Source organism: Pungitius pungitius, chromosome 8 (assembly GCF_949316345.1).
Source record: "Pungitius pungitius chromosome 8, fPunPun2.1, whole genome shotgun sequence".
NCBI classification, from domain to species: domain Eukaryota; kingdom Metazoa; phylum Chordata; class Actinopteri; order Perciformes; family Gasterosteidae; genus Pungitius; species Pungitius pungitius.
Window position 1 is genome coordinate 16324071 of NC_084907.1, and position 16736 is coordinate 16340806.

Genomic DNA, 16736 nt, shown 5'->3' on the forward strand with positions numbered 1-16736 from the left:
GCCCGGGGTGGTCTAGTGCACCATCTAGTGGATCGATTGACCCATAACAGGCTGGGCCATGTCAGCATATGCTGATCAAATGAGGTCATTTTAAATTTAAATTCAGTAAACTAAATGTGTTGCACTTTTATAGCTTTTAATAGAGATAAAAAACGATTTAAACGATTTTCTACATTTGACATATCCATAAAAACTATTAGCATGCCACTACACTCAATTATCAATTCCCATAACCCAGAGTCCACATGTAAAATTATCTGAGTAGTTATCACATGGAAATTAGAGACTGAACACAACAAATAGGACTTAGGAATAGGTTTGTTCTTTGCTGCAGCAGCAGGCCACTTTGTAGAGCGAGTAGGAGGACTTTATATGCAGCTTATTTGCAATTAAGTTTATTAAGACTTAAATAATTTTTAAATAGTTTGGTATTTAGGTCTTATTATACATAAATCTGCAAGTGGAAAGAACCTTTTATTTGGTGCTCGTGTGAAGCTGTGAAGCAAAAATACCAACTAAAAAGGGTTCATATTGAGCGTTTAATGAAGTTGCTCCAAAGCGTCGCGCTGGGGGGCGCTGTGGTGCGCACGGCGCTGTGTTTGGAGCCAGTCGGACCCTCTCGCCGTCGTTGGCAGTAAGCTGACAGTTGCCTAGTGACGAAAAACTATCAACCGCTTCTGATTTCCTGCGTTTTCAAAATCTCGACGCTGGCACAGTGAGCTAATTAACTCTTAGTGCGAAGTTTTCCCAAGCGGATTTCAATCGGTTATCTCGTCTTTTCATCTGGAGTATGAGACGAAATAAAACTGTTATCGTTGCCGGAAAAGTCGTGTAGCGTTTTCAACGTTATGAAGCGTTTTGAAGAACGATGAATAATTATATTTTCATCAGGGTCGTTGGTAAGGGGAGCTATGGCGAAGTGAACTTGGTCAAAAACAAAACTGACCGAAAACAGGTGAGGTACAAAACGTCTTTGTGGAATTCAATCCAGCGAATGGTGGATCAAATAAACAACGTAACGTGTTAGCTTTAATGCTCATAAGACCCAGCTAAGCTTCAACTAACGTTAGCTTAAAGTTAGCTAAAGTATGCTAAAACCTCACAGTCAGCGTCACGACGTTTTACACTAACGTTCCGTTTAAGATCTATGGAACACAGTCTATCATGTTAACACCTCCAGTGCTCTGAAAGGCATACGTTATTAAAGGTAAATATTGTTATCTTCAGGGTAATAACTAATTTGACAGTTTATGAAGGTTGTTTCTACTCCGCTGTGACCTCCATGAGACCATAGAAGGGGTTGAAAGAACAAGGACAATGGTTTTGAACCCATTGAACCATAACAAAAACCATCATATGACTGTAAATTAAGTTTTCTAGTTTGATCTTAATGTGTAAAACAACAAAGTCTAATTCATGTAAAGAGCTCCTATGTCTAGTATATAATCAACTAAAACTGTGTTCAATTCATTGTATATTTGTAAATGATTCAGTCATGGGGATAGTTCATGTTTGATTTCAAGCGTTTTGGTTTTTGATTTTTTTTCTTTTCAAAGAACTAAGATGACAAATACTGATGGACAGTGACTGCATGTTTTCCATTTTTCCCCAGTATGTTATCAAAAAGCTGAATTTAACCACCTCCTCCAAGCGAGAACGGCGTTCTGCAGAGCAGGAGGCCCAGCTTCTGTCCCAGCTTCGTCACCCTAACATTGTGACGTACAGGGAGTCTTGGGAAGGAGATGACTGCCAGCTGTACATTGTGATGGGTTTCTGTGAAGGCGGTGACCTTTATCATCGACTCAAACAGCAAAAGGGCGAACTCTTACCTGAGAGGCAGGTGGTTGAGTGGTTCGTCCAGATAGCCATGGCACTACAGGTATTGTTTGAAATTGAAGGCTATGCTGGGTCACACATCATTTATCTTCTTTATAAAAGTTTGGGACATGTCGGATTTTGCCTTGCAGTACCTGCATGAGAGGAACATTCTTCACCGGGACCTTAAAACGCAGAATATCTTCTTGACAAAGACTAATATTATCAAAGTTGGGGACCTTGGCATTGCACGAGTTTTGGAGAACCAGAATGATATGGCCAGCACGCTCATTGGGACCCCTTACTACATGAGTCCGGAGCTCTTCTCTAATAAACCCTACAACCACAAGGTAATCCGGTTGTTTGCTCATACAATGCATAGTTTCTTTAAGACTGGTCGTAGTAAATGCTCTATAAATGAATGTTATTTGTTTCTAGTCAGATGTATGGGCCCTGGGCTGCTGTGTGTATGAAATGTCCACTCTGAAACATGCCTTCAATGCCAAGGACATGAACTCCCTGGTTTATCGCATTGTTGAAGGAAAGGTGGGTTTTTATCGACAAATGAAAAACACAGCATGCTGTTTTTACAAATCCTGATTCTGAAAATGTAATTTGTTTCACAATGACTTGTAACTATTTCCCTGGTTTTGTCATCAGCTGCCACAGATGCCCAGCAGGTATGATCTACAGCTGGGAGAACTGATCAAGCGCATGCTGTGTAAGAGACCTGAAGACAGACCTGATGTCAAACTTATCCTCCGGCAGCCCTACATCAAACGACAAATTGCTATGTTCCTAGAGGCCACCAAAGAGTAGGTAGCACTGACACCAGACTACCTGTTTTTTTATTTCTAACGTCTTTAAAGCAATATTTTGTACTCAAATTGTATTTCCTTCTGTGTATGCTTCAACTGGAACCATTTTCAACTGCCAGATATGAGCTTCTACCCCCTTTATTCTGTTCCTTTGTCACAGTGAGCTGTTGGCATTAAGTCATATCTTCATTTATATCTTTGTATGATTCGGTTCTTTACAGAAAAACTGCCAAGTCAAGAAAGAAAGCCGTTGGTGGCAGCAGTGATTGCAGGGCCACCAGTGCAACATCTGTGGCATCTTCTCTGCCAAAGCCTGAGAGAAGTCCGCAGCTTGAACCGCTGTCTAGGGGGAAATGTGTGAGTGACTATAGAATAGTACGGCTGGTTTAACACTGGTTACTATTATTTATGTTGTGTAGCAACCTTCATGTAGTGAGAGGTTCAAAACGGTCCAGTGGATTGCTCCAGTTGAACCTGTTCACCTCAATCTTCTTAACTTGTTCTTTCTCTTCATCTTCAGAAAGAAGATAAATCGCATGAACATAAAGTTCGGGACGGCTTCAAAGACGACACTCCGGACCAAACGCCACGGCCACCCAAATCGTCCTCAGCTGATGTCCTTAAAGCCAGCATCGCATCCCTGGCAACCATCAGCAACATTAATGTCCAACTGCAAGAGGAGGAGGACCCTAAGAAGGGACTTGTGCAGGGGTCCCAGGCAGTTGTGTCGCACCAACATGTAGTTAATGAGCCTATGACTCACAGCGTGTACAAAGAAAGCAAGGGGAGAAGAAAACCTGATCCCTCTCCACCTCCTTCCCCTGTCAAGCCCCCTCTGAAGTCGGGTGTTGGCAGATGGGGAGCAGATGAGAGGCGGGAATCCAATGGGTTGTTAGACATCCATCCGCAGGCTCCGGCAAGCCCTGGGGATACATTTTCCAGCGATGGGGAGAAACCGATGTCAGATGTTGGTGGTAAGGACGATACCATGGAGTTACTTAAAGAAGCTGACATGCAGAAGCCAAAGCTGGGAGTTGGGAGCGACTGGGCATTTTCCAACGTTGAGAGGAGATCCGCACACAAATCCAACGTAGATCATATTGAAACGGTTGTGGAAGTAAATATGGAAAGTGACACTGTTACCCTTCTCAAGGGGGCTCCGACACAACACCGTACTTCAGGCATCCAAGTAAGTGCTCTTACTGAAAGGGTTGAGTTTCTGTGTATTTTTTGGAAGACATTTTGCCTTCTTTTTTAACGTGTTTATTTTTTTTTGTAGGATAGCCTAGAATCTACTGAAAAGCTGTTAGAGCCGTTACTGACGGTGAGCCTCAAAGTTCTTGTACATTTTCCAGACCCGAATTAGGGCGTCACAGTGCGGGATGGTTTGTGTGCATTGTGGAACGTTTTTTGATGAAGTGGAAAATGTTTAATTGTTTTCCGTTTAGGAGCCTGTTGTAGAGGAATTGCCCTCACCTGCCACTAAGCTGGGTCAGAACACTCCATACCACCCTCCTCTGTTCTCATCAGACCCGTCTATTTCACAGCAGCACAGAGGGAGGGACATCAGACAGACACAAGGGGATCATGACAAGGTAAACACAGATACATTGGCTAATGCAACTTTGGACCCTGAAATGCAAGTGGGGGTCTTGAATTGAAATATACATTCATTTATGTGATTCAATCATTTAGGCAAGCGCCTCATGGGTTAACGGGGGAATCTGAGAGAAAGAAGCTTCTAGAAAGTGCTTCGGCCTTTTGCTTAACTATTGTCAAGGCTCCCGTTATTCTAAAAATGACCATCAGACTGCATTTCTGAATTCATGCTGAGCTGAGTCAAGATATGATTGTTGCAAATATCTGTTATATTTGTTTATATTTGTATGTTAAAAGTATTGCATTACTAATAAAAACAAAAGTAAGACTTGAATTATATAACAATTAATAGTTTCATATTTACCTTTTGTCGTCATGTTCTATGTCTAAGTCCAAGGTGGCTGCTCCTAGACCTTTACCTCCTCCTCCGGTTGAGAGCATAGCGATGGACGACAGGAAGAGGAGCAGGAGGGGCACGGAGGGAAAGAAAGCCTGTGTAGCTGCAACCTCCATATCAGTTAGCTCCTCTAAGGATGGGCTCCTACCACTGCCACAGGTGAGAGTGCTCATCCACCTGCTCACTGTACACAGCCTCTTTACTGCAAGCACGTGTGATATTTCTGAGTATCCATTCTGCCTGAAGCATTTAAGAACCCTTATCCACCTCCGTCAATGCAAAGCATTTAGGGCCATAGTTTGAACGGAACGATATTATATAAATATTATATATAATATATATATAACATCTTTTATTTGCTAATGACTTTGATATACTGTATGTGCCCATTATAGCTAAAATCAGCAGGTGCAGCCTATTAATCATGGAAAATATGGATCCATTTTATTTTCAGGATCGTCCTCTGTCTGCCAGAGAGAGGAGAAGACTGAGGCAGTCTGTGGAGATCGCCAGCCAACCAGGTACTTTCTATCTTCCTAACCGAAGCCTGAAATCTATAACTGGAAGCATCTCAACAGCGGTCAGCATAAAGCTTGAATAAACCAATTAAAAAGCTTTCAGGTCCTCACATAGACATACAGTTAATCCCAGCTGGGAAACAAGTGTACATGGGAATGTTTTAGATTTAATATTTTATAGCAGTATCCTAAATCTATGAAAGGAAAAAAAGTTTGTTGATTACTTTCTTGCTTTTTGACAGGTGTTGGTGTTATAAGAAGGGCATCCTATGATGTCTCTTCCACCAAGGATGAGCACTGCAATGCTCCGGTTGCCAGATCTGTTTCAGCCTCCAATTTTGGGTCTAGCTCAAAGGTACTGACAACCCATCACCGAAACACTCATACAAAGGAACTTTTTTAATCTGATCATTTTACAGTTCCTTTAAAAATTATGGTGACATGGATGGGATGCGTTTCATTGAAGGAGGATAAATTACCAGATCAAAGGTCAGATGAAGATGAATGCAGCTCATCCACAAGTTCCACAGAACGTTCGGAAGGAGACTGCAAGGAAAGGTGAACGACGAGACCAGAGAGAATAACGCACACCTGAACCTGAATGCAGTCACCATACTGATTTAGATTTCTATTAGCTTTGGAAAGTCTGTACAGACTTCTTCCTTTCTTGAGAAAACATCTGTGTATTCCATGATTCATGCAGGAAGACTGAATCGAGAGACATGCAAGATTTAGTCCACATGATGACCCAGACGTTGAGAATGGATATTGGAGACTGTGTGGGTGAGGTGGACAAAGACCGATTTGGTTCTACTGCCGTACCAGAATTTAAGCTGAACAGGAAGTACAGAGATACCCTGGCGCTTCACGGGAAGGCTCGAGGTGAAGCAGAGAACTTGTCACTGGGTGAAATACCAATCGGTGAGATACTTTAAACTATTATCATCAGTTGGCCATTCTGGAGCTTTCTTGTGTTTAAAGAGCTTTACTCTCCAAAAGGCTCCACCTCTGGTCCAGCCAAGATCAGGAGAGCAATAGAACACTTGAGGACAGATGTGGTGAAAGGTCTCGGGGTCAAACTGCTGGACCGAGTTTTGGAAATCATGGAGGTGGAGGATGACACCAAACGAGAAGTAAGCTTTTAAAAAAGTAAATCACATTACTCTGAATGAGTGAAATAAGTTATTGACTTTTATGTACTGAACAGATGACAATTTATAATTAATTTTCCATGAACAATATAATCAAGTGATGTTTAAACCCCACTGTGTATAACTCAATTAACCTGCGTGCCTCCCTTTTCTCCCTGCAGCTGTGTCTTCGTGACCAGATGGGAGATGAGAAGTACCAAGCTTACGCTGTGATGGTGAGACAGCTGAAATTCTTTGAAGATATTTCCGTCAACGTTTAGTGAAAATGCTGTATATACAGAGGAGCATACGCGCTTACATTTCTATGACACCAATTGTTAGAATGGGCAAGCATCTTGGAAGATCTCCAAAGGTAACTGGTAGAAATTTGACAGTTTGAGTATGAACAAATGTTTTGACACTATTGTGAATGAAAATCAGTTTCCTGTAAAAAAATTTTTAGAGCAGCTGCTCTTATGCGAACAATCTAATGACCGAAGTTGTTTTTTGTCCTCATTCTTCAAACTGAATGTATTACTTGTATTCTTACTGTAGTTTTCAAGATGTCTATGCAAAGATTGAAGTCATGTTAAAGATTTTTAGTGAATACTTATGATTTACTTAAATAATGTGATGCAGATGTATTGTAGATATCTTTTTTTGTTTAGCACAACCTTTTTCCATAATGTTGAACACTACAATAAAATGTTTCCTTGAGATTGACAAAAAAAGTTAAAAAACGTCTTTGCACACCCCCCGAACTACACAATAGGGTATGCAATAAATCCTACATACCAATTCTAAATAAAAATCAAACATCCTATTTATAAAACAGAATCAGATGTTTATTATTTTGACAAGTAATCAAAGACTGACTTTTATTTCTCAACTGTTAACTGTGGCAAAAGGATGTATTATCAGGATGTAACAACAGCTGGAAGCAGGGACCGATGAGTTATTTGTGTTTCTTCTTCTTGAGAGTCTCCTGAGGCTTTTGGGTGGGCTCCGGGTTGATCTCTGGTATAATTGGCTGCCAGGAAAGAGGATTCTTTCTGTACATGGGCCATGGAGGCAGCGTCAACTACATTACAGGACAGAACAAAAAGATTACAACATGTTGACTGGTAATGCCTTGCAAAAAGAAGCTCAATAGTCCACAACCACAAGAGGGGCAACATTGTACTAATCTATCGTGTTTCCCAAGACAGTAAATAGCCCCATGCACAATAGAAGAAAGTTAATTTTACTGAGAGTACATTTTAGCTATCTATTGACCATTCCCTCAAAACAGGTTCATCAAACTGCAAAAAAACAACAAAATTGAACTTACCACACAAGACACAACAAAGCCAGCCAAGACGATATACACCGTCCACCCAAACTGTTCAATGATCAGACCATACACGAAACCAATCACCTGGAAAGAGATTAAAATGATCAAATAACCTGACAAACAGGTAACAACTCAATGACGTTATAGTGCGATGCTTTTCAAGTGTCATGGTTCGTTACCGCTGAGATGAGTATTACTCCTTGGAAAATCTGTTCAGCCAGTTTCTGGCCTTTATAATCCTGCAACAGAAGAGACAGGTAATCCTCATTTTGGACAAATTAACAAAATCGGCACTGATTGAAGTTTGGAGGGTGCAGCTGTGCAATGCTAGTGAAACGTGGTTTTTGCCCACATGCTTTATTAACCTTTGCAATAGCCTTGGGAACAAATTAAATTAATTCAAAATTAATTATCTATTAAAATTGGGTGGTTAGTTAAACGCTAAAGTAGCAGCTGTTTCCGATGTAACGTTCATTTCACCAGTGCACAGGCTAGCTACCGTTAGCTTCATAGCATGAATGAGTAGCTGCCATAACTAACGTTAAATAGCTACAAAAGACGCAAGTAAGCCCTCACCATGTGCGAGGGAATGGACTTGAATATGGACAGCATCTTTCTTGTGAAGAGTAAACTAGCAAAACCGGAGGGATTGTTCTTCAGACGCTTGCAGCTTCGTTGCTACCAAAGCAGATTGATTTCCGGTTTCAAAAAAGATACGTCGTGTTGTGAAGGACCCCAACGTGCATTCCGGTCTAAATGACTGCGCGCCAATATATTTAGTGTATGTAAGCCATCCTCGATAAAGCATTAACCGTGTTTAACAATTACCTGCGGGGATTAAATCAGACGTACATAACTAATTCTAAACTATCCAATTCAGTATGTCCCGGAACAGGCAAACGCGTGGGCATCTATTGCTACGTGCGTTTTTTTTCTGGCGGACAGCGTGTAACTTGTTGATGTTGAGTTGGCAGTACGGATTCAGCGTAAACTACCGTTCCTGTCCTATCAGACGCCTTTTACTAGAGCAGTTCACCCGCGGCGTATGTCTTTTTAATGAAAGCACCTGAACTCATTTGCTGATGGTACACGCTGTGTTTGTGCAGCCGCAGTCCGGGTTAAATCTCGGTCCCCACTAGCCAGCTAATACCGTTACGTGTTAGTCTTTTGCTCAGATCAACTTTTTGACGTATTCATCTTTTTATTTTATTTTCATCAGGCGCGCTGGGGGAACGGGTGAGGCCGTTGTCATGACACTGAGGAAAGGTGAGTTTGCCTCGAGGAGGCATGTCTGTTGTCTTGTGTGTAGCTCGTGCGGTGACAATTCGAAAGAGTAGTTAAAACTGTGGGACGTTTAACAACCCTCCTCAGCAAACCTGTCACACTGCAGACAGCGTTGGCCTGTGTACCTCAGCTATCATTGAGATGATTTCTTCACGGTCTCTTCCAGTAAACGTGGTCATTATTTTGCTGCTGGCTGTGGCCTTCCTGATTATAGTTCAACGAAATCTCCTCAACATCAGTGACATTTTACACATGGATAACCCAGGTATGTTTCTCTTGATCCTCTGTACCTGCTTCTCAGAGTATATATGAAGGGTTTTGTTGTTGTCATTGCATCAAAATGAAACTGCGAGAAGTCTTTTGTTAAATCCTTAATATTTCCTCATTCAGACGCTGGGAAGAGTCTTCCCTTTGAATCCGAGTTGTCTCCGGAGCTCAGGCCGGAGTCTGTGAGGAAGGGAGAGGAGATCTCTGTCCTCATCACTGCGGTCGAAGAAAGACTTGGAGCTGTGGTTGCTGCCATGAACAGCGTCTATCAGAACAGCAAAGCCAACGTTGTCTTCACCATCGTGACCCTGAATGACACGGTGGAGCACCTCAAGTAAGACCATGGCGCTTCTAGTCCTCCATCTGCAAACAACGACACATTTCCTTGAATGTAAATGGATTAAAGTAACAGTTGTCAGACATACACTCATCTCCTTGTTTATACCAACAGTGTGTGGCTTAGTAAGACACGGCTAAAAAATGTCAAATATAAAATCGTTATCTTCAAACCTGAGCTCCTCAATGGGAAGAAGTCTAAAGATTCTCAGATGCTGCAAGATGCCCGACCTGTGAGACAAACAAATATTTAATCACAGTGTTATTTGAAATATTCACGTTTCTGTTTACAAATGTCTGTCTCTGGCTAATTTGGATCTGATGGGCGTTTTTTCAGCTGACTTTTGCCAGGTTTTACCTCCCTGTGTACCTACCCGAAGCAGAGAAAGCTATTTATTTGGATGACGATGTCATTGTACAAGGTGAGACGCCACCATAAAGAATGTGCATAAACTTATAGTAAGAGAATAGGTTCTCTGGAAGGATATTTTTTTTCTGAATTCTCCCTGTTCTGTCTGCTGACAGGGGACATTCAGGAGCTTTATGAAACTAACCTCAAACCAGGACACGCGGCAGCCTTTTCTGACGACTGTGATTCCGCATCTGTTAAGGGCATCATTCGAGGTGCCGGGAATCAGGTGGGCCGTCTCTTTCATGAGTTACGGAAACTATTCATGAGGTGGAATGTTTTCATGCAAATGAGGTGATATCTGATTAAATAATGCATCCGTTCTCCAATAGAATAACTATTTAGGTTTCCTGGACTTCAAAAAGGATGCAATCAAGCAGCTGGGGATGAGGGCCAACACGTGCTCCTTCAACCCCGGGGTCATCATCGCCAACCTGACCGAGTGGAGGAACCAGAACATAACCCTGCAGCTGGAGCACTGGATGGAACTTAACTCACGGTAGGTCATCTTCACTGGTGAAAAGAACGTTAACATGAGGCGAGGGGGCTCTCTTTGTTGGAGGTAACATGAATTTGTTATTTTCTTGCAGGGAGGATCTATACACCAAGACACTAGCAGAGAGTATCATCACGCCTCCACTCCTCATTGTTTTCTACAAACGCCACTCCGCCATTGACCCGATGTGGCACGTCAGGCATCTTGGTAAGTGGTGGTTAGTTACTAAAGGGAGACAAAAACGCATCGTATTTTTAAATACAGTTTGCTCTGATTTTCGTTACCGTGAAAGCGATTGTGATGCTTCCACATATCATGGTATCCTCAATAATGGCCATCTGAGTGTATAACCAACTTCTTTTAGAAGCTTTTATAGCGTTTTAAAGGAAATGGTAATAATATTAATATTGATAGTATGATCAATACTTGTACCTTTTTTGTTTTTAAGGCACGACGGGTGCTGGAAAGCGCTACTCCCCGCAGTTTGTGAAAGCTGCCAAACTCCTCCATTGGAATGGACATTACAAACCCTGGGGGAGAACATCCTCCTTTTCTAACGTGTGGGACAAGTGGTTCATTGCAGATCCAGTTGGGAAATTTAACCCTGTGCGAAAAAACCCAGGGGACCACTAGACTGAAAAACCAGGTTTCAGGAACTTTGCTTTGCCCTTCGTCTCGACAGGACCACGCCTCGCGAAATCTCAAGATTTAAGTAAAGCCTTTTTACCTGCAGGTTCTGCAATCCTATGAATTTGTTGACCTGTCTCTCACATTCTTTAACCAACCCGCTTTATTCTATAACCAGTGCATGTTCGGGCTTAGAGCGCATATTTCACCCACACTTCTCAACCTCCTTTTTAAGCAGACTCCACACCACCGTTGTCATCCTAAACATGAAAAGATGTTTTAAAAAAAAATCTAAAATCATGTATGCATGAATCAGAGTTCACAGAAATGAGGGACCATGCGACAGCAAGTAATTCACCTATTTTGCATACTAGAAGACTTTAGTTACCTGTAATGGTTTACACTCACCAGCCACTTGAGTAGGAACACATGTTCAAATGCCATCACATGGCCGCAACTCAATGCATTTAGTTGTGTAGACGTGGTCAAAACAACTTGCCAAAGTTCAAACCAAGACTGTGGAAGAAAGGGGACTCTGAATGCGCAACACGTGGGGCCTTGAAGACCACACCTGTCAGCTAAGAACAGGGAACTGAGACTACAATTGGCACAGGCTCACCTAAATTGAAGGCAAAAGGGGATCCAACTTTTCACTATCACGGTGTACCTAATAAAGTGGCTGGTGAGTGCATAATTATGGTCCAGTATTAGCCAAAGAACATTTCATTACTTCCTGCGCTTTTACTTAATTACACATTAATAAGATCTTATCAGCCTGTATTTAATGCAGTTGTACATGGAGATGAATGGAATTTCTTCCTCCTAGATTTACATTATTCTCCCACTTAGACCAGATAAACAAGAGTTTACAATTTCTTGTTTATCTGGTCTATCATTGCCCCACACACACACTACACCAGTGCTGTACTACCTCATGCTCAACTTGGGGTTCTTTAAATTACATTTTAAGCAGACCACTAAGCTGACATCTCTGCATAAAGTTAAATGTTCATGTTCTCAGGCTTTATATCCCTTCAGTCAAGGTCTTTTATATTCACAACTTTCTATTGCAAATCAAATAAAAGCTAAGATTTCTGAATGGTTTGTCTCTAGACTTCCTCCTGAGGTGTAAAATATTGAGTGGCAGCATGCAGGAAAATGTTTTGGGAAAAGTACTTGCAATGGCCCCGGGGCGGCTAGCCGTGGATAGCTGGCATTCACTGACAGCCAATCTAATTGCAGCTCTATTTTCGTAGTAGTGAGGCAGTTAACCCGATTGAGGGCAGCTGGCCAGTGCAGCCAGCCTTTAAGACTTGTGGCCCATTCTTCCTGAAAACACCTGGTGCGACTGGGGCCTGCCAGAATTCCTTCTGTAACTGTTGGTTCCTTCTTTTGAAAAGCATGGTTTATAGTTCTGGAATAATTCCGTTAAATTGCCGTAGTAATTTGTTGCAACATAATAATTAACAGTATGGCGGTGTAGAGGGTTTATTACCTTTATAGTACATCTATATACAGTACACAAAATTAAATTACCTCTGGACATTTCAAACAAACGATTATTCGCCGACAACATCTGTAAAATGAAGTTGGTGGATATTTACATGACAGATGTTCATTGGGTGGGTAAGAATAAATCTGACAAACCTTTCAATCAAGTTAACTGAAAAATGTTATGGATAAAAGGTCAGTCCTTTTCAGGAAACTGTCCCATCGTCTTTCAGATTCAAAGTTTAAAGACCGGGCACAAATGCCAACGACTACCTTGACACCACTCAACGCCTTTTAACTGATTCAACTTTCCCATCACAGGCTGCCCAAAGGCACCCTGACAATCCCAGGTCCGAGAGTTCTCCAGACAAAGAAAGCAGAGCTCATTTAAAATCTGTGTTGAAGTCATAGGCGTCATCTGTTCCTGCAGAGAGACCGATGTCAATGGCGACCGACTGGAAATGCACACGGACTGGTGGTTCTGGAAGACAAGTAGATGGGTTTAAAAAAAAAAAAAAACCTGCTAGGCGCATATAGTACCAAGAACATTTTTAAAACAGAACTTACTCTGTGCCTTTTCTGATTCTTCGGTGTCAATAGCCTCCGCAGTGCTTTGTACAGGCTGCAAGAGAAGATATTTAACTATTCAACAGTCCGCAAGATGCCAAAATTTGGGGGGGGGGGGGGGGGGGGGGGGAAGGGCACAGTCAGCAGGATCAGCGTTGGATTAGAAGTCTTCATTTAAAAATCGAGACTTGAATTTTTGTCCTCATTTCCTTTAGACCAGACTACATTATTTGAATCTGGTTGAACAAACCTTTTCATTCTGCTCTACTTGGCTTTCTGCAGCACCAGGTTTTTGTTCAGGTGAATTGCAGACACTCAGCAGACCTTCTGTTGGGCCTTTAGAGATGAAGCCTATACTGCTGGCCTGGCTTGGGAATTTAACACCTGAAAAGCAAACACTGTTTTTAACTGACAGTCTAAAAGCGCCATTAGTGTCGCCAAGAGACAACGTTGCTCTTATGTGAAGTAAAAACAGTTGAAGCAGCAGACTTTTTGTAAAAAACAAACAAATTTACTGTTCAAAGGAATCAAATTAAAGCAGACAAACCTTTTAGAGTTTCCTCGTTGCCAGTCTTCAAAATGTTTAGATCCCAGCCGGTCTGCATCTCTGTGACAACAGCATCGGACAAGTAGGCAGGGAGCCTGGGGTTCTCCGGTGCCTTACAGTGGTAACTGAGCTTCGCCCTGAGGGGACACAGTATTGTGAAATCAATAAAGATGAAAGCACTACTTCGTTAGTTGATTGATTTACATAATGTGGCTATATTGCCATAGTGTTGGGATCAGCGTTGGATTAGAAGTCTTCATTATGAAATCTAGACTTGCGTTTTGTCCTCATTTCCGCACTCATGCTGTAGAGCTGCCCACCCCTTTGTCTCCATCCAACACTCACCCGGTCCAGTCAGCGAGGAACGCTGTGGCTGCCTGCACCGTGTTAGGGACTCCACCCTTCTGCAGATATCCACGCTTTTTAGCAAAACAGGTCAAAAACTCTAGAGAGTTTCTGAAGTCTGGGACATTATACTGAAGCATGATCTGAAACCAGGGGAACAGAAAACCAGGATTTATTAAATTCAATCCAACCAGTTGATAATTCTCTGGTGCGATGGGAACTTCTGCTACCTGGCTGTGGTCACACTGTTTGAGCAGAGTCCTGACGGCCTCCAATACGGTCTCTTGGCCCTGCTCCACCTGCAGGCTCCTCAGAGCCAAGGAGGCCGGTGGGTTCGATGGAGACGCCACGACTCCTGGGCTGTCGATTAGCTTCACGCTCTTTGTGATGTGCACCTCCTGCATGGATCTGAGGGGTGGTAAATGGTAACATTTGACTATTGGGGTAAACTTTAAAAAGCTGACGCTTTGAATTTGTAATTCAACTTAATATGCAACAAAACAGATCTACAATTTGGTTTTCATGCTTAATCAACACTCACTTTGTGATTCCTCTCCTGACGCCAACATTACACTCAAGGGTGCCCTTGATACTGTTGATGAGACTACTTTTCCCCACATTAGGAAAACCTAAGGGGGACAAAAAAGGTGGATCAAAGATGAGCATTCAGATAAAGTGATTCATTTTAAAGAAGATACTACTTATAGCGCTCAATTTTTAAAAAGGTTTTATGAAGGAAAGCTTGTGCTCACCAACTACGCCCACTTTGAGGGACGCTTTGTTAGAAGCAAAACTTGTAAGGAGCTCAGTGAGAGAGTTGTTTCCCAAACACGCTGCTGCTCTGGATCGGTCCAGGACTTCATTGGAGGCCACGATTCTTCTCTTCCTGGCTTGCTGTTCAAGAGAAGTTAACCAGACATGTTAAGTTCACAAATGTGGAACGTCTTCATGTTTCTGAAAAAAACACGAGTTTCTTTGTTAACAAACACTACAGATGAGCTCCGCTTGAGACGGAGCCTCTTTATGAGTGGTTTGTGTGTTACTCTTGGAGGTTATAACCAGTTATAACAGCACAAGCTGCTACACCTTCTCAGTCCTCCATATTATAACATTATATTTTGGTTTGACCACCGACGTGTCCAACGCACTACCTACCACTGTTTTGTTCTTGATCTGTGTTGATGCTTTAAACACCACAACTGGAAACTCCAGCTGTAAGCACTGTATCCACTTCTCCACATTTTCCTGCGGTACCAGATCTACAACGAAGAATGTGTAACATTCAGTCCAGACTGGACATTGTCCATTCAAATATACTCGTTTTTAAACATTAGTTAGGGTGACAGTGTCCCAGTTCCACTTACCTATTTTGTTTAAAACTAAAAGCAGTTTTTTATTGCCTTCCCTCTGCAACACCGCTTCCTCCAGCTGTGGACACCTGCACCCCAGTGGATCACGAGCATCGAGGACTTCTATTAATACATCAGAGGCATCAATTACCTGAAAAAGAGTAAGGGGAGATAAGACTAAAGCCTTTCCTTGCCTGCTGTAAGACACTTGATTGGGACTGGGAAGTTTTACCTTATTTAATTCAGAGCAAAGGTACTGTTTTGAGCTCTTGTCTGGGGCAGGAAGATTCTCTGCCGGCTTTTCCACCACATCCTACAAAAACAAAAGAAAAGTCAGTAGGCCGCATAGAAATACAGCGATGAAGCGCTTCTTTGGGTGTCAGACTTTTACCTGGCGGGCCTTCTTGGCCTTGGGTTCTGCCGCTTTACTTAACGTCTCCTTTTTCTTGGCTCGCGCCTCTTTCTTGGCTTGTTTCTTTTTCTCCGTTTCTTCCTCAATCTGTGGCAGCAAGAAAAATCTATTATTCCCCGTCCCGTTGATATCTTCAGGCGGAGATGACGCGTGCGGTGTGGAAGCGCTTCATCGGATCACGTGGAGCCAACCTGCAGCCTCCTCAGCTCCGCCTCGCGCAGCACCTCCTCTTTGAAGGGAGCGCTGCTGGGCACGCCGAGGTCCTTCTTCGGCCGTTTGCTCACTCCTTTCTTATTTGCCTCTTTTCTTAACTTTCGGACATGGTCCCGAACCTAAAACACACACACACACACGGAAATAAATACTCTTGATTTTATTTGAAGATATTAAAATGAGTCGACACGAGTGGTACATTAGCAACGTTAGCAGTGCGTCGCAGGCCTCGTGCGCAATGAGCTGATCGTGTATTTTTAAAGAAACGGTGATGGGTGAAACGTGAGGGGCACTTACTTTTTTCTGTATTTTATAGCGTTTGGAGCACGAGATACGCTTACTTGCTTTCTTTAACTCTGAGGATAGAAAGAAAACAGTTTAACGTGGTTTGAATAATTTATATAACGTTAGGAGCCCAAAAAACGACCTGCAGACAGAATACTGGCGGCTGTTGATCGGCACGGGGAGAGTACTCGCTGGACGCATAAAGCGAACAAATAAAGTCTTAAATATGTTTTTAGGAGGTCATGTCAGTGCTGACTTACTTGGTCGCTTCATCGTGGAACTGCGGACCGATGTGACGAAGCTCTTCTCACACGTGGAGGGGTGCGCGAGTTTGACGGCGCGTCATTTCCGATTTTGTTGGCGCAAGTTTGGATGTATGTGTCGCCTCCTGCCGGGCTGGAGTGTAATGAAGTATGGACGTTATTTCCGTCATATTAAAATATAAGTCAAAATGAGTTAATGTTCTACTAGTTACACGATTGGGATTACTTAAGACAT

At 42.5% G+C, this 16736-nt stretch overlaps 4 protein-coding genes and 1 non-coding gene across 7 annotated transcripts in view; 2 read left to right on the top strand and 3 right to left on the bottom strand.

Annotated features, from left to right (window-relative positions):
- Nucleotides 1–7022, top strand: part of nek4 (NIMA-related kinase 4) — a 7618-nt gene extending 596 nt beyond the window's left edge. Inside the window, exons 1-16 of one of the 2 annotated variants that reach the window (XM_037447830.2) lie at nucleotides 668–955; nucleotides 1613–1879; nucleotides 1968–2165; nucleotides 2254–2361; nucleotides 2476–2630; nucleotides 2855–2990; nucleotides 3154–3822; nucleotides 3913–3957; nucleotides 4082–4228; nucleotides 4624–4788; nucleotides 5084–5150; nucleotides 5390–5502; nucleotides 5614–5705; nucleotides 5851–6068; nucleotides 6147–6280; nucleotides 6460–7022. In XM_037447830.2, the coding sequence (XP_037303727.2) occupies nucleotides 869–955; nucleotides 1613–1879; nucleotides 1968–2165; nucleotides 2254–2361; nucleotides 2476–2630; nucleotides 2855–2990; nucleotides 3154–3822; nucleotides 3913–3957; nucleotides 4082–4228; nucleotides 4624–4788; nucleotides 5084–5150; nucleotides 5390–5502; nucleotides 5614–5705; nucleotides 5851–6068; nucleotides 6147–6280; nucleotides 6460–6558 (2700 nt within the window). In that variant the 5' untranslated portion in view covers nucleotides 668–868 and the 3' untranslated portion in view covers nucleotides 6559–7022. Of the gene's footprint in view, nucleotides 1–667; nucleotides 956–1612; nucleotides 1880–1967; nucleotides 2166–2253; nucleotides 2362–2475; nucleotides 2631–2854; nucleotides 2991–3153; nucleotides 3823–3912; nucleotides 3958–4081; nucleotides 4229–4623; nucleotides 4789–5083; nucleotides 5151–5389; nucleotides 5503–5613; nucleotides 5706–5850; nucleotides 6069–6146; nucleotides 6281–6459 lie in introns of those variants that run through there. The other variant, XM_037447831.2, reaches the window with a different exon arrangement.
- Nucleotides 7023–7100: 78 nt separating this feature from the next.
- spcs1 (signal peptidase complex subunit 1) lies at nucleotides 7101–8343 on the bottom strand. Its single transcript, XM_037447839.2, has 4 exons — nucleotides 8187–8343; nucleotides 7790–7849; nucleotides 7608–7694; nucleotides 7101–7358 (listed from the first exon to the last, which is right to left on the bottom strand). Exons 1-4 carry the CDS (start codon nucleotides 8220–8222, stop codon nucleotides 7233–7235), a joined length of 309 nt encoding a protein of 102 aa, XP_037303736.1. The 5' UTR covers nucleotides 8223–8343; the 3' UTR covers nucleotides 7101–7232.
- Nucleotides 8344–8373: 30 nt separating this feature from the next.
- Nucleotides 8374–11120, top strand: glt8d1 (glycosyltransferase 8 domain containing 1). Of its 2 annotated transcripts, none has more exons than XM_037447838.2 (10): nucleotides 8374–8391; nucleotides 8830–8876; nucleotides 9061–9159; nucleotides 9285–9495; nucleotides 9613–9730; nucleotides 9835–9919; nucleotides 10023–10135; nucleotides 10239–10405; nucleotides 10497–10609; nucleotides 10851–11120. In XM_037447838.2, the coding sequence occupies exons 2-10, from the start codon at nucleotides 8861–8863 to the stop codon at nucleotides 11033–11035; spliced, it is 1107 nt and encodes a 368-aa protein (XP_037303735.2). In that variant the 5' UTR covers nucleotides 8374–8391; nucleotides 8830–8860; the 3' UTR covers nucleotides 11036–11120. The 2 variants fall into 2 exon arrangements, with proteins under 2 accessions (XP_037303735.2, XP_037303734.2); XM_037447837.2 differs by lacking the exon at nucleotides 8374–8391 and adding an exon at nucleotides 8476–8653.
- A 1381-nt stretch (nucleotides 11121–12501) lies between these two features.
- gnl3 (G protein nucleolar 3) lies at nucleotides 12502–16634 on the bottom strand. Its single transcript, XM_037447832.2, has 15 exons — nucleotides 16499–16634; nucleotides 16251–16309; nucleotides 15932–16072; nucleotides 15720–15827; nucleotides 15561–15641; nucleotides 15344–15479; nucleotides 15135–15238; nucleotides 14732–14873; nucleotides 14521–14608; nucleotides 14210–14387; nucleotides 13980–14122; nucleotides 13635–13771; nucleotides 13338–13471; nucleotides 13088–13142; nucleotides 12502–13001 (listed from the first exon to the last, which is right to left on the bottom strand). Exons 1-15 carry the CDS (start codon nucleotides 16509–16511, stop codon nucleotides 12904–12906), a joined length of 1617 nt encoding a protein of 538 aa, XP_037303729.1. The 5' UTR covers nucleotides 16512–16634; the 3' UTR covers nucleotides 12502–12903.
- On the bottom strand, nucleotides 14958–15080 carry LOC119194328 (small nucleolar RNA SNORA47). Its single transcript, XR_005114145.2, has one exon. It is a non-coding gene; the product is annotated as a small nucleolar RNA SNORA47 (small nucleolar RNA).
- Nucleotides 16635–16736: the final 102 nt, after the last annotated feature.